Raw genomic sequence first — 21,528 nt, 5'->3', positions numbered from 1 at the left:
AAAAATAGAGTACAATTTATTTGAAAAGACAGCAGAGTTAGACTATGAGAAAAGGCCTTTCAAATGAAGTTAGTAAAGAAGAATAAATTGACTTACAGTGAACTGTGATGGCTGCTGAAGCAATCATGCTTTTTTTGTCTACCAGGGAGCATTTATAGTCTCCTGTTGCATTGCGTTTCACATCTGTCAGTGTGTAAGTATTTGAACTTCTAATTCCTTCAGGCTGTCCCTTTTGACAGAGGCAAAAACATCAGATGATTATACTTGGTAGCTACAATAAGAACAGTTGTATTTGTTGATAAAAATGACATTTTTCTCAGATAAGAAAAACAAAGGAATACGTTTCTTTGATTGGAAAAATGATATTAGATTTTGTATGATCTGAATCCTGGGAAAGTAACTGATAATTTGATTCTAAGGAAATTGAGAAGGTAATTTACATTGTATTGATGGCATATATTTTGACATTATGGCTTGTGTTAAAGTAAAATTAAAAAAATAGCTAATATTTTATTTTTACATTTATCTCTTAATTTAACAAAAAGATTTGAGAGAGCTTAAAAGAAAACATAACATATATCAAATTAAAGAAAGAAAGCAAGGAGGGAGAAAAGAAAGGAAGGGAGGTAGAAGGGGAGGGAAGAAGGAAGGAAGGAAGGGAGGAGAATATAAATTTTTAAAAGAAAAAAGAACTAGTAACTAAGAATTAAAAAATATATTTTAAGTATTAGGAGTATATATTAACAAAAAACATAGTGACTGCTAAAACTAAGACACAAATTTGGCTCTGTAATCCCTGAAAATCAATGTAGAAACGTAATTAGTTTAAAATTTTCATTTGTATATCAGACAAAAACACTATGGCAATTTATTAGGATACATAGAATCATCTGTCAACATTTAAGTATAAAGGTGAAAGTGAAAAGTGTTTAGTCACTCCGTCGTGTCCAACTCTTGGCGATCCCATGGACTGTAGGCTACCAGGTTCCTCTGCCCATATTCCAGGCAAGAATACTAGAGTGGGTTGACATTCCCTTCTCCAGGGGATTTTGACCCAGGAATTGAACCTGGGTCTCCTGCATTGCACGTAGATTCTTTTCATCTGAGCCACTAGGAAAGCTCCTTAAAGTAAAAAGAAATCACTTATACTTGTCTTCTGAGTAACCTGTGGTTGATAGTCTTAAGCATTACTGAACAATGCAGTGGGTAGCATAATGAACAGACCCCTGCAGTAAACACAGTAAGAGTTGCATATGGCTTCTCCCAAAGCAATGTTTTGTCAAACACAAACCTGAGAAGGCTATGGGAGAGCAAGCAAGTGTCCTCAGACGTAGCTCTCACCTAGTCTGGTTCCACAGCACTATGACATCTAGAACACAGCCAAATTATCCTCTAGATGTCACTTCTTTCAGTTCCAATACTGATAAAAGTTAAGAAAATGGCCCTTCATGACCATGTATGATGGCAAGATATAGCCCATTGCTTTCCTCTATCAAGCTAAATATAATGGGCAACACAAGTGTCCCTATATTGGACGTGTTCAGGAACACCCTCTGTGTGGATTTAGAATCCACATCAAACCATTTGCTATCATCATTCTACATTTTATATTTGTCTGCTTATGAAGAGCAGATTATTTTGGTTTATTTGGATGATGAGACTTTGAGTTTCTACCATTATGGTTTCCTATGATCAGGTCTTCTCCTCTTTGTCCCTGATTCCACTTAACATTGAATAAAAAAAGGCAAGAACACTGGCATATGCCAAAAAACTTTTAAAGGACATTCCAGAGGTGTCCGTTGTCTCTAAGAATAACATCCTTTCTCACTTAAGCTGCCCAAGAACATACAATTCTTAATGTCAGCCAACTGCCAAACAATAGGACAGAATGATAGCCGTCTAGCTCAAGTAAAAATCCTGAATCACTTACTGGTAAGTAAAACAAAAACTCCTCAGGAGGAGGGTTACCATTTCCCAAGCATTTAAGAGTGATATTGTCCCCTTCTTTGATGGCATTTTTTGATGGCAGCACTTGTATTGTCACCTGCTCTGTAGGATCTGCAAGAGTCACAAACACAAGTTAACCATTTCATCAAGTACCAAATTACTTTGTACATATAATGTAAGTGACTAAATTATACACAGTTTTCTCAAGAAGCTAGTAATGGTAATTACTTAAATGTATCTTTTTATAGAAGGACTGAAGTTAATAGCTACTTGCTATAACAAGTACTAATCTTGGTTAGAGCAAACTACAAAGAAGCTCTGTTACATAAAAATCAATTTCTTCTTAGCAAAATGTCTTTACCTGAAATAGGAATGACCATAATTATTTTATGTGTAAAAGACCGGTAGGAACAATCTCATTGTATAATCTCATTATAAGGACATTTAACTATATTACACATATCTTACAGTTTGGAAAGATTGCTAGAAAAAGAGCTAAAACTATCAGGCACCCCCACACTCATATTACACAATAATATCTTATATTAAATAAAAAGGGACATGAGCCAAATAATACCAGGAAGATTTTTGGTCTGCAGGAGAGCAGATTTGCTTTCAGAAAGATGAATCCCATAAACAGAGCAAGACCCTTAATATAATACAATCAACAGAACTGTGAATGTATTGTAATTCTTTTCTGTTCATTGGAGCCAAGATGCAACCTTAAATTCCATTTCGGTCATTTTTAAGGAGAAAATAGGGCTAAAGGGTATTCTTTGGTCAAGGCTACTGCTCAACAGTAGAATGCTAAAGGAATTAAAAGCTGGATGCACAGTGGACCATATCTACCCAACAGGAAATCAAAGGAGGCGGTGTTGGCAGTTATAAATGACCCATTTTCTAATATATTCACTTGTTATGTAGCTGGTAATACAATGAACAATGAATTTGGAAATCATATAATGTAAAGGTTTATTTTAGAGAGCCTTTTCCACAAGGCTTAATAACTACTGAGGCATGTGTCTATATTTCCAAACTGGCAGCACTAAAAAGAATCCATCTATGAAGACTTACTTTGCTATTAGCTAATAAAGTGAGATGAATAAGTAGTATAGCTGTTTTTTCTTCTATCTCTTTCAATCATTTACTTGCCTTTCTAAGATTAAAGGCAGAAAAAAAAAAAGAAACCTAGAAGGGTTGTTATAGATTGCCTCTGACTTTTTTCATGCTTGGGCATTTCTGAATATTTGCCCAGAAGGTTCTGAGGCTAAACAGTAATTGACTTAGTATATTTGTTCATTTTTCTGAATTTGCCCGAGGTAATTCCCTGACCAGTTCTCAGTACAGTGGGAAAGTAAATAAAGTTTGTCCCCCACTGGCCTTCCATTTTTAGGCCTCCCTCACTCATTCACATGGCCCTTCTCTGCCTGGTTTGGTCTGTCTCACGTCACTGCAGCATATCTCTGACCAAAGCTGACACCAGAACAGCCAGGAATCATAATCGATCTTACTTTCTGCTTTATTTTAATCCTGCTTGTCTGTATCCCTTCTTCAATAGGCTCTGCTCTGTACTGGAGAGTTGAAGACCTAGACTGAGATCAGGGGGTTAATGTAACACGTTGGAATTTTAACAGTGGCTTTCTGGATGCTGGCTAATGTGCGTCCAACAAAATTAATGATCTCATACTCTCCCTTTGACTTTGAATTTTACTCTATTAGTAAATCATCAGTCTGCCAGTTACTCCAGCTTTCTCCTTTGTCTTCTCTTATCCACTCAATCACCCAATCTTAATGACTAATCCTTATATTTTGCATCTGATTCTTCCCTTCTCTTCTCCCAACACTTCCCTAGTGAAGGCTCTAATTAATCTACATCTGAAACATTGCCACTAAACGACATTTAGTTCCTCACCATAAGCCTTTCTGTTTTCTACATCTTTATACATATTTTCTCTAAATCAGTTTTGGAAATAGTGCTTTGACTATTACAATGATATTTAAAGTCTTCATGCATTCCCAACAAGCAAAGATTGAAATAAAAATTTCTTAATCTGGTATCCACAACTGCTTTGAACTTACTTTGGGTAAGAATCATATATCTCATTACTCCATATATACCCCTACATAATAAACAAAAGGGTCTACTCGTTTTTCTTTTTCTCATCTCTCCATTTATCTTATGTTCATTCATTTGGTTAATACTTGTTTAGTTCAAGTACTAAGTGCTGGAGTTACAAAGTTGAAAACAGCAATTCCCTATCCTTAGTGTCCATCATAAATAAAACTCTTTTATGATGACATCAAACTTATAAATTAAGACTGTAACAACATTAAAACTGCCTAAGATGCATAAGCATAGCAATCACTGGTAGCTTATAGATTCACCAGATGAGGAAGCTTCCAGTTGGAGCTGACCCCAGAGCTAGGTTTTGAAAAATAAGATGTTTGCTGGATAATAAAGGTGACAGCGTGACAGCATATAAATAGGAATGTACACAGCATTCTACAGGAGGGATTTGGAAAATAGAACAGATTACAGAAGGCAGTGAAGTGGTGAAGGTTGAGAAAGGAAAGGGCCACGGCTATAGGAGACTCAAGGCATTTTTGAAATTGAAAATGTAAACATCACCCTGAAAGATCTGGGGAGTTGCTAAAGAGTTTTCATCACAGGAGTAACATGTTCCCATTTGTGTTTTAGAAAGATATTTCTGGCCGCAGCTTGCAGGGAAGTTTGGGGTGAATAGACAGGAGAACTATTTTTGAAGCTGTTACAAAAATACCAGCAATGAGGAATGGTGGCATAATCTTAGGCAGTGTCAAAAGGCACAATTAGATACACACAGATGAAAGAGGTATACTGTGAATCAGATATACACAGATGAAAGAGGTAGATTCTATAAAACTTTCAAGATGAATTGATCACATTTCTTTATCTTGAATGTATACTTCTGTACTTTTCATTTAGTTCCTCTTTCTCTTCTCTGAAGTCATACTGGAGCAATGAAAATCGCTCAGTCATGTCCAAGTCTTTGCGACCCCAGGGACTATACAGTGCATGGAGTTCTCTAGGCCAGAATACTGGAGTGAGTACCCGTTCCCGTCTCCAGGGGATCTTCCCAACCCAGGGATCGAACCTAGGTGTCCCTCATTGCAGTACCAGCTGAGCCACCAGGGAAGCCCACGAATACTGGCATGGGTAGCCTCTCCCTTCTCCAGTGGATCTTCCTGATGCAGGAATCAAACCAGGGTCTCATACCTACTGGATGAGAAACTCTAGAGCCAGGTCCAGTAGTCTGTATTCTCACAAGTCCTTCAGGGGGTTCTGATGCACAATAATGTCTGGGGATCACTATTCTTGCACACCTGAACTCTCAGGACTATTCACTGAGTCTCTGTGGCACTTACCAGTTGCAACCTTGCACTGACAATTTCCTTCTGATGCACATATCTTCTCTACTGGAGAAACCTCTTGAATGTCAGGACAATGTCTTAAACACTTTTGGGTCTTAGCTTTGAAGGCCAGCACTGCATACATTGTGGCTTCTCAAAAGCTCTGCCAAATATGTCCCGCACAGCCAGTCACAGTAAAATCATTTCTTTCTTATTCATCCAAGGACTTTTCTACCCATCTATTTCCCCATGCCTGATATTCACATAGATTCTGTTCTTTCTAAGCCAATTTTCCAATCTTTTCCACTCATCTTGATGTTCTTTCCTATTTTGTACTTCTGTACTTACACCAAGATAGTTTATTTCCAATTGAATATCTCTGAACAGAGTTCTATTTCCACATACAGAAATAATAGTTTGATTTTAGATAAGCTGTACATGATGAAATCCTCTCAATCCTTGCTTTTAAATCAAGTTGAAACTTGTTTACAAAGTTTAAGGCAAAACATCTCATGATGGTTAGAGCAAGTGGAATTTCAGTTTTGCTCTTGATATAAGATTCTGCACTTCATGGAACCCAAATAGAAATGTAGCTGAGATAAAACTCTTTGAAGGTTTAATGGGCATTTCTACCCTTTCTCTCAAATAGATGTAGAAGTATTAGGTTATTCTACAACATATGACAGTATTATGGGAATTTATAATTCATTAAAAATAGTGAAATATTCTGTATCATTCCCTGAAATATATGTCTATATATTTTTCACTCCCTGAAAAATATGTCTATATGCTTATTAGGTAAAAATGATAATAGTACTTATTAACAGGCATTTAATGTGCTACATATAGTGCTATTTTAGATTTTTCATTTCACTTAATCTCCATAACACCACCATGAGTTAAGTATTATATTTTTCCTATTTCAAAATATGAAAACTGAGACAAAGTAGTTAAGCTTATTTTCTAGAAATACATAGTAACTGACAGCAATGAAACTTGATTGAGCCAGCATCTTTGCTCTAAATCATATTATCTTGACTTCCATCTTATAGGAAGGAACATAGCATTGGAGAAAAGGATTCTAATCCAGTTGCTAAAGCTAATTTAGGGCAAGTCTCTGAGTCTCATTTTGCTGTTAAATAAAATAATGGACTTAGATGATCAAGAAAGTTCCTTTGTAGTCTAATATTCCAGGTTTTAAAATCTGTGGTGTAAAGTTAAACAAAATACCTTGGAATTCAACATCCTATCTAACTTATGCAATTGATTGCACTATTAAAATATTTCTCTTTATTAAAATGGAAATTCCATATCTAGAAAACCAATCAGTCATAAGTCTCTATTCATCTGTCATTCATTCAGAAAACCATCAGCGGCATTCTGAACTCCTACAAAATCCATGACTATGTACCAGGGTTGAGAATTAACAGAAGAAATCAGACTAAGTTAGAGAATACAGAGGAGATGATTATAAATAACAAAGTAGAGACTGAAAGCTATCATAAGATGGGTGAGCATTTATTCTATAGGTCTTGCAAAAAGGAAGATATTACTTGGGTACTATGGAATAGGGATGGGAATTTGGAAATAGATTCCAAAGAACTTATGAATTGGGACTTAACATTGGAACATTTTTTCCAATATATTAAAATTGTATAATTATATTGAGGTACTTACAGTAAATATCAAAAACTGCTTGTTCAGAGTAAACTGTTTTCTGGCCAGATGGTCCATAATATGTCACAGAGCAGGTGAATGGCATTTGTATGTCAGCCTTGGTTGTCTTGTACTCCAGGGATGAAGTCATGGTATAGAGCTGAGTTACTGAGTCCATTTGCTTTCTAAAAATTATGACCACCGCTGAAGAAAATAAAGAACACTAATGGTAGGATCTTTCATCGGAAAATCACAGCCCTTAATTAACTGTCATAAAAACTTTGAGAAGTGGTTTCGTCCTTCTTACTGCATTTAACAGGAGGGAAAATTGACATGTAGTGAGGTAGATGTCTTTTCAAAAGCATGAATCAGAGACATGGACAGAAATAGAATCCTGGGAATTTTATCTCCCACTCACTTTAATTAACTTCTAGAACATGCCATATACAGAGATAATTTTCTCTGCTCTTGATTCTTCTGCACAAGGTCTAAAATGACGGGTTTTAAAAAATCCCTTACTGATTTAATGGATACTTAAGTAACAAAGAATATAGAGTCATAAATCAAAAGAGGGCAATGCATTTAGACTCAGGATAGACTAAAGAATGCTTAGACAAGAGAAAGGCAAAACAGGTCACCTGAATTTATTGCCCACTTCTTACCCACCTCCTTCAAGAGGTTGCAGAACTTTTCCATTCCTGTACCATGTGATGTTGCCATCTGGATAACTGTCTTTTGAAATGCACTCACCCAACTGCAATATAGAGAGGAAATATTACAACCTTGGTTCCATCACGGGTTGTCCATTTGAAAGCCCCAGACTCCTCAAGGGATGCAGAGTTACTCCAATGATTTCTTGATCCATTCATTTTACAAGTCCCAACTAAGGACTGAATGAATGCACTCTTACATAAAAACAATGTCTTGTGTTTAAAATTATAGTCTTGCCCATTTTAAAATGTGCAGTAGATGCTGCCACCATTAGTAAAATCACATTCATTTAAAAGCATTACCCAATTCATTTTGACAGTCTTCATTTTTAACGTTAACTAAATAATATAACTGCATTAACATTGGCTATTACCATGGTTGATAGATCTGCATTTGAAAGAATCATTAACGGTGTTAAAATGAGGCTGCCTCTCCAACTTCATGCTACATTTCAGATGACATATACTTACAATGAACTGTAATCCTCACCACTGTACTTCACATGTGTTTTTAATATTTGTGTGTGTGTGTGTGTCTGTGCATGCGTGTACATGCTCAGCCATGTACAATTCTTTGCAATCCTGTGGACTGTAGCCCACCAGGCTCCTCTGTCCATGGGCTTCTCTAGGCAAGAATACTGGAAATGGAGTAGGTTGTCATTTCCTACTCCAGTTTTTAATATTTGCTGCTGCTGCTGCTAAGTCGCTTCAGTCGTGTCTGACTCTGTGCCACCCCATAGACAGCAGCCCACCAAGCTCCCTCGTCCCTGGGATTCTCCAGGCAAGAACACTGGAGTGGGTTGCCATTTCCTTCTCCAATGCATGAAGGTGAAAAGTGAAAGGGAAGTAGCTCAGTCGTGTCCGACTCTTTGCGACCCCATGGACTGCAGCCTACCAGGCTCCTCCATCCATGGGATTTTCCAGGCAAGAGTACTGGAGTGGGGTGCCATTGCCTTCTCCGTTTTAATATTTAGTGTTTATCAAATAATATTATGCAGTCAACTTTAATCTGATTCAAGGAATTTTGAACTTGCTTTTTCCTCCAATAAAGGAAATTTGGGCTATTCTAATTAGTGAAAATGAGATTATGAATCAGGTGATGTGCTCATACATGGAACTCCAATTTTGTCTTTCCTTCAAATCTCTGCTAATATGATTGTACAAATCTGATCTTATACCTTTACTTCAACTTTTCAATAGTTTGTCAGTAAGATAGAGACCAAACATTATACATGACAGAAGGTTTGTCAGAATCCAGCCTCTCTTAACCCTTGAGACTTACTTCTTACTGGGCTCTCTTGCCCACTGGCTTGAGCACCCAAAATTCCAGCAGTACAAATAATGTGCTTCCCAACCATGCCGTTTCCTTTCACATGGTATTATTTCATATTGTTGGAAAGCCCTTTCTGACTGTGGTGTGCAGAAAATGTACTCATCTACCATGACTTCATTAAACATTCAGTTCATTCAAACAAGAAAGACTTATGCTTTTTTTAAAAAGAAACTCTCATCTCCCCCTCCTCCCTTCAGAAATAACCACATCTTCCTCTGTGTCTCCTTTCTACCTTGTGCAGACTTTCTGACTGGTGCCTGGAACACTGGCAACTCCACAGAGCAAAGTCTATCTTATTTGTCCTGGCATCTGGGGACAAGAAAAGGCATTCAACAATAGACTAAGGAAAGGCAATCAATCAAAAATAAGTTCTTACCTTTTTAAGCTTGTCTGTCTCAAGAAATGGGGCTTTGCTTACAATTTCAGGTTTAGATGGTTGCTCTAAAGTTAAACAGAGAAATTTTAAGTGTATGTGGAAGAAGAAAATGGACATTTGTGATTTGGTTTACAGAAAAATAATTTACTCAAAGTAGAAAAATAAGCAACACAATAAAGTTTTCCCATATAATCTATAATTAATAAATCTGGTTAGCTACCCATTCCAGATATTTGCTTTATTATATTAAATATTATTTTAAATGCTTATTACTCCTGTGAATAAAATATTGGTGACATTTTCTGGATGCTTTATAAACAGTGAGTATGGTTTAGATGGTAACAGAGGTTAATGTATTAAAGAGGACATATTATCTGCAATTGATTACCATGTGCACTTTCTACTTATCAATAATTTCCAACTCTTTAGATGAAAACTGGAGTTCACATGAATTTGAATCACAGGGGTGCTTATTTAAAATACAGATTTCTGAGCTCTACCAGGCCAACTGAATCATATCTAGGGGAAATCCTATAAACCTATCTATTCTTAAAACAAGTTCCATTGGGGATTTTGGGGCACAGTGTAGTTTAAGAATCACTGCTCTAAAATCAAGGGAAATATATAGTGGTTAAGGGATGTAGAAACTCAAGTTTCCTATTATCTCAAACCTTGTCTTTTAAGTGAAGTTATATTATGAAACTATAAATGTGAGAAAATCTTTCAAATTTGGAACCTAAGATAATGGACAGAGGCATTTTCAATATAGGAAGTTCTATAAGCATATATTCTAATAGAGGCTTTGGGAAAAACTGATTACAAATTGGATCAGCATGGTATTATTTAAACTTATTTTATTCTAGCCTTTAGTTGTCTATCACTGATGGATTTTTTAACTTATTAATTGGCCTAACAATTAGTTTATAGAAAATGGATACTTCCTCACACTGTCATTGATTTTTATGAGTTTCATGGAGAACTATTCTATTCTCAAATAAATAGACAAAGACAACCAGCTATCCTTTCTTCCATAATCTTACTGTCTACCACTGTACATTTACTACCGAACTAAACTTGTTTTTCTATAATTATTATTCAGTTTGGAATTCAGTTATCAGACATGTTACCTAACCAGACCATTATAGGAACCATGAAAGAAGACAAAAAGTCTTTGGAACAGCAAAATGGGTATCACCAAGATTCCAGGCAAAAATAATGTAATCTTCTTCAAGTTAATATCCAGAGTTAATTTTCCCTTTGCAATTATTTTATATTAGAAATTAGAACAATGAATAATAATAGTGAATTTGCCTATGTGTTGAACTTGCACTTCAATTATAGGAGGCCTGCTGCTGCTGCTAAGTCGCTTCAGTCGTGTCCGACTCTGTGTGACCCATAGACGGCAGCCCACCAGGCTCCCCCGTCCCTGGGATTCTCCAGGCAGGAATACTGGAGTGGGTTGCCATTTCCTTCTCTAATGCATGAAAGTGAAAACTGAAAGTGAAGTCTCTCAGTCGTGTCTGACTCCTAGCAACCCCATGGACTGCAGCCTCCCAGGCTCCTCCATCCATGGGATTTTCCAGGCAAGAGTACTGGAGTGGGTTGCCATTGCCTTCTCCAGACTATCTACTGTTAATTCTAGAAATATAATTTTCTTGATACAGTTTCCTGAAGACCAATTATCTATATTCTAAATGCACAGATTCAGTTCTAATGAGGTGGATGAAACTGGAGCCTATTATACAGAGTGAAGTAAGCCAGAAAGAAAAACACCAATACAGTATACTAACGCATATATATGGAATTTAGAAAGATGGTAACAATAACCCTGTGTACGAGACAGCAAAAGAGACACTGATGTATAGAACAGTCTTATGGACTCTGTGGGAGAGGGAGAGGGTGGGAAGATTTGGGAGAATGGCATTGAAGCATGTATAATATCATGTATAAAACGAGTCACCAGTCCAGGTTCGATGCACGATACTGGATGCTTGGTGATGGTGCACTGGGACGACCCAGAGGGATGGTATGGGAAGGGAGGAGGGAAGAGGGTTCAGGATGGGGAACACATGTATACCTGTGGCGGATTCATTTCGATATTTGGCAAAACTAACACAATATTGTAAAGTTTAAAAATAAAATAAAATTTAAAAAAAAGAAAATATAAGAAAGATTAAAAAGTGAAGAAAGATAGAAAAATAGAAAAGAATAACAAACAATTACATTAACACAAATAAGAAGTGACCTGGCTATCTCATTGCTAAGAATGTGACCAAAAATTATGAAAAACTACTCAAAATAAATAGCAATTTCTTGGAAATATGTAGCCTTCTACACATCAGCAAGTCCTAATTTTGTCACTATTTTAAAATACAATAATTAAAGCTCATAATTACAACTTGAGTTATTGATAAAACCTTAAATTTTGTTCAGAATCCAATGTTTGATGGCAAATGTCCAATGCCTTTGCGATAGGGCTACATCCAAAATATTTAAACAGAATGAAAATCTTGGGGTTTGAGTAAGTGAAAGTTCTCTGGGAACTAAAGTCAGCTACTCAGTGACACCTCTTTCAGAGCTCAAAAGAGGAAAAGTATTATATTAATTTATGTGGTTGATGAAAAGTCAAGATTAACAAGAAAAAAAGAGCAAATAGTTTTCTGTTTCCTCTTCAGTTACTATCTACGCCTGGAATATATATAGATTTGAAAAGATCCTCTAAAAAATTAGATTTTTAATAGAAAGTGCAGGTGGGCAGTTTTGTTAGGTTGCACTAATGTCTAGTTCATGAAAATCAGATGACAACTCGGTTAGACACATATTTCCTCTAATGTAGAATATATTCCTCTACTGTAATTTATAAACTCTGTATAACTGTCAATACTGGTGTGATAAAACTGTTGGTCTTTTCCACATGTCCATGTGTGCTTGTTTCCATAAACACTCTCTAAAATTTATTATTTCAATAAAAGAAAGTTGCAGCAAACCCAGGGAAACCTGATGAAAGGATACTTAAAATTTAGTTCTATTTGTACAGTTGTTCATTTTCCTATTTAGAAGAAAGAGTCATATTGAATACTGAGGAAGTAAGGCTAATACCAATTGCATTTCTTTGAGTTATTTTCTCAAACTTTTGTTTCAAATATTTCATATTAAATACATATTTTGCAGGTAACTGTCTCTTATATTAGCTTATAACAATCGATGAGTATCGGTTAGAGGACCATAAAAGAGGACGTGTACTATTTTAGCAAAATTGCATATTGATTCCAAAGTGTTTGAAAAAGCTTTATGTGAATTACATCTTAATATGATTCATGGATTCATAACTAAGTATAGAATTGAAAGGAAAGGTCATGTCACAAATTTATTAGCATTATTAAAATAATTTTGTCAAGGGTTTCACAGCCAAGTGAGGATGAAGTGATGAACACAAAACTACTCTATATCACCCACAATGCACTAGAGTTATTCTCAAAAGCCACACAGAGGACAGCTCAATTTGATATGGGAGGAGAGTAAGAGGCAGGTGCACTGGCTACAGTGAGTCAAGGATGCTTCTCTCAGTATTTTCTCGACAATCACCTCTTGATGTACTTTAAGTAATCATCATGAGCATGAAATTATAGTTTATTTTCCTTATGAGATGGGAAGAGGTATTATTTTTTACATTTAAAGGATCAAAATTAAATATACAGGGTAGATTTCATTTGTTGAAAGGGTTATTTTCTGCTTCTTTCACTAAAAAAAAGAAGTGACTTGCATTTGAAGTTGAATTATTTTCACAGGGAGGGTTGGAGGAGGGATGCTCAGTTCTGATAAATATTGAGCTCAGTGTCCAAATGAAAGCTCTAAAATAACACTGTGATGTCAACCATTACTAGGAGAAGAGCTGGCTGGTCCAGGTAGACACCAGACTCGGAGTCACAGAAATAGTCTTCCTTTTAACACCACACACACCAGTGCAGAAGATTAGTCTAGACTGTGATTTTCAAAGGCTTTTTAGTGCTCAAGCCCTTCTCTCATTTTTTTTTCCCCTGAAAAAAATATTATGAAAAAACTTTGAAACATTGAGGGACTAGAATTCTAGTTAATCAAGTAGAAGCAGCTCCTCACTTTCCTCAGCCTTTTTCATTATCTCCTCAAGAGAATTCTAGGAACAGAGTGGGAAAATCAGCACCTAATCTGAAGTACTCACAGATGAAGAGAGACTTGCACCCCTTGCCCTGACTGGTGAAGTCACTTGTCCAAGGTCAGAAATTAGTAGCAGATCTAACAAAGCTAGATCTCCTGATGCCCAGTTCAGTGATTTTCCTATTATACCACCGACAGCCATTTAGCCATTTGGCTCTCTGGGCACGCATTCAACCTCTAAGACTTTTGCACAATCACAACAATGAATCTTTGGGAGAACTTTTAAAGGTTTGCTCTTGCTAAGGGATAGTTTTATTAACTTCAAATGTACATTAAATGCAAACAGTCTGATTTTAGTGCCATTTAACTACCAAACAAAAATGCCTTATTAGTGGTGACAAAGCACCGGACTTATTTTGGATCTGGTCTGCTTTACCGGCATGATTTCTTGCATGAGAGATATAGCTTAGAACTGAATAAACAAACCTTCATCAGAGTAATAAAGTCATCAGTCATGGCCTCTAGTTTGAACGAAAACAGTTTGACTTTGCTTATGAGGCGGACATTCTGCAGCAAGCTGATTTGGGATTAGCTCACGTTAACCATACTCATTCTGTGGTACACAATGCATGTTGCTAGGTGACTCGACAGAAGGAAACAGAGGACTGATTGATGAGCCTAGTAACTCTTAAGTGACTTCAATATGTACATGCACAGAATGAAAGCCTCCATGTCACAGCTGCTATTTGCTTCACAAATAACGATCCAAAGTAAATTCATTATTTTTTAAAAAAGCAAAGTACCTATATGCTCTTGCAAACTCTTTCTTTATCATGAGCTGTGCTGTTTATTTAATTGGACTTGGAGGGTCCCACAGTTTCTAGTATAAAACCCCATTTTCAAAAATGTATAACTCATCTATTTAAATTCTTCCTGGCCCAGAGCCTGGAATGCAAATTCTGTTTCTGAGAATCACTTTGTTTTCAACAACATCCAAAAGAGAAGGGGGGTAGCGGGAGCTGATGGTATACAGGGTGTGAGTTTGTTTTTACAATCATAGATATCCCTGTATTCCAAAGCAGCTTACAAATTTTATCGAATTAAGCCAACTGAATTTCTGAGCATTTAAAAATTATATTCTAAAAATTGTATTCTGAAAATGGAACAACCCGGATTTTTTCAACTTTCTTGTAGCTTGTCTTGATATTTGGTAATTTTAACATAATAACAAGAAATGTGACAATGACATCAATACACATAATCTTTAGAGTGATGTGACTTAATCTCTGTACCTACTGCAGTACATTCCTGTATACTTATATTTACGACATCATGGCCTAATTAAAAGATTTTGGATGCTCTCTTTAGAAAAAATGTTTCTAGCAGTGCAAAATTCATCTTCCTAATAACACAAAAGTGAAATAAAAGGAAAGAAAAAAATACATGGGACTTTGGCAAATACAGGATGGAGATTATTTGGGGTGTTTACTAGAAGGGGGCATAACTGAGAAACACTTGGTACTTGGTTTGATCCATAAAATAATTGAGTTGAGTTGATGGTTTCTGGAAAGTGCCTTCTAAGCTGAAAGGTAATCAACTGAAACATGTAATATGCTTTTACACGGTTCTTCTGGAGAACAAAGGCTTCTTTGATAGTATAAGCACTCTTTGAATCCTTGTCGTGAGCCCAAAGGAGCTTTGAAGTCCATATAAATGCTTAAGGGACCATCCTACTTATTTGCATGGGCTATTATAAGAGAAACAGGAAAAATCCAAGGTTACTTGCTGTAATAGCAAGGCCCTCTGGGTTTCTTTCTTCCCTGTTTATTTTAATAATTTCTAGGTGCTGTCAAGTTATCAGAAAACAGTGGAAAAAACAGAAAAGTAAGACCTTCTTGCCTAATTAAAAAAGACTGGCATTCTGAAACCTTTGAGACCTATTTTTCTCCCTGTAATTTCTAAGATATGATGTAATGAAGGTGGGATATTTTAAATATTAAAACATAAAACATTTTAATTAGAACTTCTCAAGTCATTTATTTGCAGAGCTATTTGTACCCTCACATTAACTACATAGTATCATTAGCCAAAGTAACCTACAGTAATTATTCCAAGCTTCTTTACAACTTTCTCTTCTTCCAATCCTACTCTACTTTTTCCCCTGATGGATTCCACATACACCTTCAGAGTGTGGTGAACTTCTTTATTTTATGGCAATTTTCTAAACCATTTGAACACTCTCAGAATGTAAATCAACAAGCATTAAGTGCTTAAGGTCAGAATGTGTGTGTGTACACACACATATACACATATACATATACAGAAAACTTAGGTCTCCTGCTTGCATTTTGTTATTGTTATACATCAAAATGGCAATTTTATATGGTTTAGCTTAATGTATACTTATATATGCATTGATATGCATGAATATGTGTATCAAAAATGTTCAAATTTTTCCATAACATTGTACAGAAAATCCCAATGAACTTTCTGGCCAACCCAGTATTATGTATCTATGTATTAGTATTTATCACATAACATTTATTTGTACATGTCAGTGAAAGTAAAAGTTCACAGGCTAGTTTTTATTTAACAGTACTTCATATCACAGGAAATTGTATCCAACAAAACAACAGAATATTCTTTTATTCCCTCACTGCAAATAAAAAAATATTCTGTTTCTTTGTTGGATAAAATTCTTATTTGAATTTCAGGTTTTTGTTTTTCTCATTGACAGTATGCATGAGCAGAATGAAGATCTCTAGAAGTCCTCTTACGCGATACCTGCTATACTACAGGTATCACTACAGAGAGTGATAGTACAGGAGACACTACCGAGAGTTCAGCCTTGTTTCTAAAGAACATTTTCTAGGACCAGTCATCAATCCCACTTAGCAGTTACATTCGGACTACTTACTGAACACCTTGACTACTGTAGGAGCCTCAAACACGTCGTCCTCAGTTACTAGCATGCACACAAATCTCTTTTCATCACTGATCTTTGCATTACTGATAGAGAGAGTATAGTTTTCTGAGAGGTTCAATCTGTCTTTGTATTCTGGTACATCGTCGTACTGCACACTTTTCTTTGTAGAGGACCTGAAGGCAATAAATACTGGGGAGCCATCGGGCTTTTCCTAAAAGTTAAAGTAACAATACATTAAAAAACAGGCATATTTAGACATTTCAGTATTACAGTCAGAGCAACAAAATTTTCTTGGTCATGTTATTCCATCAATATTTGTAGTTCTGTCCAAGAAGAATAATTTTGGATATGAGCCTCCCATAAATCTTTGGTTACAGAGGATCACTCTTCATAAGGGAAAAGCTTTAAGTTCTTTTACAGCCATCAGCAAGTATACAAACATGAAAGGATGGAGCTTAAGTGATCCCAGCTTTTCTTGCATCTGAAGGACAGAATTGGTATGTTTTGAAATTGACAAGGGTTGGCCTTATGTATAATATAAAAGAAAAATAGGTGAAAACAAATGTGTTTTGTGTTATGCTACAAAAGGATTCTCATTTAACTATCACAGTAACATACACTTGAGCTGCAAACACTCGTTTAGAAATCCTAGGCAATTACCTTTAGCATGCTCATTACTTTAATCCATATACTTTATGTGCCCACACTTTTCAGTTTCAGTCAGAACTGACACAGTTGACCTTTACACATAACATAGTTTAATGAATCCTCATGGAGGAACAGTATATTTGCCCTTGCAAAAGGATCATGTCCATTAAAGCAATGGAATCCAATTAATCACTAAAACCCATGGTTTTGCTATCTGAGTCATAAAACTTAGCTCAGAGGGCTTTCATACAAAAACTTATTATCAAAATAAAATATAATCTGGCATATACACTTATGCCAAGAGCACTGAGACATATAATTCATTTCTTCCTTTGCTCTCACAAACATTCTCTTACCTAATAACAATAATCAAAAATAAGGGGCAATCTCTCTTCTACTTGGGGCTTCTCAGTGGTACTAGTGGTAAAGAATCTGCCTGCAATGCAGGAGCCACAGGAGATGTGGGTTCGATCCCTGGGTCGGGAATATCCCTTGAAGGAGGGCATGGCAACTCACTCCAGTATTCTTGCCTGGATAATCCCATGGATAGAGGAGTCTGGCAGTCTACAGTCCATGGGGTTGCAAAGTATTGGATACGACTGAGCAGCTGAGCACACATGCGTGTACTCTCTTCTACTAAACTCACAAGGTCTTGAAGAAAATAAAATATAATAAAACATTTTAAAGTGTATGACAAATTTCAAGGTGTTAAGAGAAGTAACATTTAAAAAATTGTTTTATTTACTACCGTTATGAACTCAATGCTTGTGACCCTCCCAAAGTTGTACGTCTAAGCCCTAACCCCCAGTGTGGGCCTTTAAGAGATGATTAGGTTTAGATGAGGTCTTGGGGATGGTACCCTCATGATGGAATTAGTGCCCTTATAAGAAGAGAAAGAAGCACAAGTGCTCTCGCTCTCTCAATGAGAACACAAAGAAGAGGTCCTATGAGCGCATAGCAAGTGGCTGCTGCTGCTGCTGCTAAGTCACTTCAGTCTCGTCTGACTCTGTGCGACCCCATAGACGGCAGCCCACCAGGCTCCCCCGTCCCTGGGATTCTCCAGGCAAGAACACTGGAGTGGGTTGCCATTTCCTTCTCTGATGCATGAAAGTGAAAAGTGAAAGTGAAGTCACTCAGTCGTGTCTGACTCTTTGTGACCCCATGGACTGCAGCCTACCAGGCTCCTCCTTCCATGGGATTTTCCAGGCAAGAGTACTGGAGTGGGGTGCCATTATAGCAAGTGGCAGGTGTTGGCAAATTGGGAATAGAGCCCTCTTCAAGAACTGAGTCAGCTGGCACCTTGATTTTGGACTGCTCAGACTCCAGAACTCTGAGAAATAAACATCTGTTTATTTAAACTACCAGTCTGTGGTAGTTTGTTATTGCAGCCTAAGGTGATTAAGACAATTACTAAGCTAAAATTGGAGTCCAAAAGGTTCAGTTGGTTGAATATCTGAATACATAAGTAACATTCTCTTTAAATCTTTTAATATTGCTACAGGTTTACAGCACGAATCCTTGTACTAAATCATTCCTTCATTAAGAAAAATATGTTAGACCAGTATCTTAAATTTCTATAGTTGTTCACTCATGCAAGAAATGACAGTTATGACATTTTGAGCACTTAACTATAAGCCAGGGTACTTTCTTTGGGCTTCTCGTGCATTAATGGATTAAATACTTATAACAACCCTGTAAATTAAACATAATACTGGCCTCATTTATAGACAATGGAGACAGAGGTTGGTTAAATAACTGGTCCAGAGCCCCAGCCAGTGTATCTCAGCAGGGCCAAGACTGGAGCTTCACAGCCTGGCTCCAATATGACTACATTATATCACTCTTGACAGCCTCAGATGCTTCTTCTGTACGAGGCACAGAGGTGGATGCTGGTGAAGAAGCAGTGGGAGTCGGGTAGGATGGGGTGCACAGGGAGGTATGATCTCCATTATGGGAGATCTCCATTATGGGAGATTACCATGCAGCAAGAGAGAAATGAATCCATCTTTCCTCTGGGTTTGCTCCCTTTCACTCTTTCCAAATCTGCTCTTTGTCTTTCAGGTTACATTAAATTGAGGTTGTATACTGCATCTGGGAATCAAGACTGCTTTCAGAGCATATGGCACTTCAAATATAGCTCATCAGTTTATTGCTGAAGCTTTTTATTTCATTAACAGTTTGAAACCTGCCATTATTGTTTGTTTTCACTGCCATTGTGCCAGTTCAGTTTAGGTGAAAAGTATTCCCTGAGCATCAGAAATGTCGATAATCACAGAAGTTTTTCACCACTGGATTCCATTTATGTTAGCACTAAGTTTGACTCTAGGTGGTAGCCTCTCAGACCCTTGGGATTTTAGGATTGTGAATAGACTTTGTCCTCATAGGCCTTAACTTTGTATTTCCATTTTCATACGGAACCAGAAATAGTTAAAAATTACCCAGGATGAGCTGGATATTAGGAGGAGGGAACAGGGAAGTGCTATGCTGCCTTGCCTTCTTCTTCTGCCTTCACCTACCCCATCACAGACTGTGTTTAGAACTCAGTGGTACCACACTCACAACAGTTTACATTTTTCACGCAATTATCATGTGCCCAGTACTAGGTAAGTATTCTTATAGAAATTACTTCATGTAACCTTCACAACAGTGTAAAGAAGATTATCATTATCATCTCATTTTTTTTCCATGAGAAAGTGGGGATTAATTCACTTGTCTGGAATTCTATAGCCAGTACATGATAGATTATGTCAGTCTGACTTCAGAACCTGTACTTCAAGAGATTGTGTTTCACTATCCCTTGGATGCAACTATGCACATTTCTATTCTGTGGAACATTTGTTCTTGCAGATATCTGAGAGAAAAAGTTGTGTGGTTCAATAAACCTAAGAAATGAATGAACTCAGACAATTCATCATGTAGCTGTATATAGGAAAGGCTCTGAGAAGTATTCAAATACAACAGTTTTCAAGAATTATTGGACCATCAAATCCTTTTCCTATTCAAATATCTTTTAACATTTCAAGGACCTAGGGAAAATTTGCCAATTGTGTTCAATGAAACATATGTCCTCTGTTCAAACTTGCAAACTATTGTGTCTTATGTGATCTAGCACTGGGAAATGGGCCTACAGATGCTTTTTGTTGGTTTTGGTAAATAGATTGAGGTATTTTATCAGTCAAAGTTTTCCAGCCTTTCCACTTCACCTACTAGGATAGCTATCCTGCATTTCCAACCTTGATACCTGAGAAAATATGATTTTGCTAACTGTAAGAAATGAATGGATGAGATGGTTGGATGGCATCATCAATTCGATGGACATGAGTTTGAGCAAGCTCCGGGAGTTGGTGATGGACAGGGGAGCCTGACGTGGTGTCCATGGGGTCGCAAAGAGTCAGACACGACTGAATGACTAAACAGAACTGAAAAAACGAATAAAATCAGCAATGTTAAATTTTAAAAGAAGCTACCACATCAACTGAGTTGTAAGACCAAGTACCAGAAATAGGCTGCTAATACTGATGACTAGTTTTCAGTGAACATTTGAATGCTCTGGTTCCTGGTACATCTTGCCTTTAGAGTAACAACACCAAACAAAACATGAGTATGTAGAGAATGGCAACCATTTTCCTCTAAGCTCTGTCCTATACTCCTTGAGTTTATTCTGGAATTCTGCCATTTCTTTTGCTTTGAAAACTTCAGGGTGACTCTTTCAGACTAATTTGAGCTAAGAATGATCTGTTTATTGGCTTTATTTTAAAATAGCATTTGTTATGTAAGGAAGTATTCTTTTGATATACTCAACACATTAATTTCATCTTCTTACATTTATACCCACAGTTAAATGTTACCATTATGTTATTTGAAATTCACATTTACTCATAGAAGGAACTTTCTTTAAAAGACTAGAGGCAACTAACCAAGTCCTAGATAGGTCACACTTACATATTTCCATTTGCCAAACATGAGATTCTGAGGTACATCAACTCGGCAAGGCATGATAATGGTATCTCCATATGCTGAGTTTACAGTATACCATCCAAGACCTTTAAAGGAAAGGAACAAAAGAGAGACAGAAGAGTTCAAATATTCTCTTGAAGCAGCAAAGCAAATAACTTTAGTACAAGATGCAAGTCTTAGCGAAGGTTTTGTATTATAATTCTATCCTATATGAAATTTGTATTTCATTAAATTATGCAGTTAGAACATATTTCCTATTTAAATATCAACAGCTCTTATTTAACTACTAAGCCTTTGAATGTTATATGATTCAAATCCATAAATCTCAGTTTTACCAGGGAATAGATAAGTGCATGGGTGCATGGTAAGTCATTTCAGTTGTGTCTGATTCTTTGCGGCCCTGTAGTATGTGGCCTGCCAGGCTCCTCTGTCCATGGAATTCTCCAGGAAA

The 21,528-nt window shown here is 36.6% G+C and overlaps 1 protein-coding gene across 2 annotated transcripts in view; it reads right to left on the bottom strand.

Annotated features, from left to right (window-relative positions):
* ALCAM (activated leukocyte cell adhesion molecule) overlaps window positions 1-21,528 on the bottom strand; it is a 228,948-nt gene that overhangs the window by 49,218 nt on the left and 158,202 nt on the right. For both annotated transcript variants that reach the window (XM_070787179.1, XM_070787191.1), the window contains exons 2-8: window positions 21,063-21,163; window positions 16,464-16,683; window positions 9,413-9,477; window positions 7,660-7,747; window positions 7,015-7,197; window positions 1,931-2,058; window positions 97-229 (exon numbers count right to left, since the gene is read on the bottom strand). In XM_070787179.1, coding sequence (XP_070643280.1) covers window positions 97-229; window positions 1,931-2,058; window positions 7,015-7,197; window positions 7,660-7,747; window positions 9,413-9,477; window positions 16,464-16,683; window positions 21,063-21,163 — 918 coding nt within the window. The remainder of the gene's footprint in view (window positions 1-96; window positions 230-1,930; window positions 2,059-7,014; window positions 7,198-7,659; window positions 7,748-9,412; window positions 9,478-16,463; window positions 16,684-21,062; window positions 21,164-21,528) is intronic.

Source organism: Bos indicus, chromosome 1 (genome assembly GCF_029378745.1).
Source record: "Bos indicus isolate NIAB-ARS_2022 breed Sahiwal x Tharparkar chromosome 1, NIAB-ARS_B.indTharparkar_mat_pri_1.0, whole genome shotgun sequence".
In the NCBI taxonomy this organism is placed as follows: Eukaryota; Metazoa; Chordata; class Mammalia; order Artiodactyla; family Bovidae; genus Bos; species Bos indicus.
This window is presented reverse-complemented; position numbering and strand designations above follow the sequence as displayed.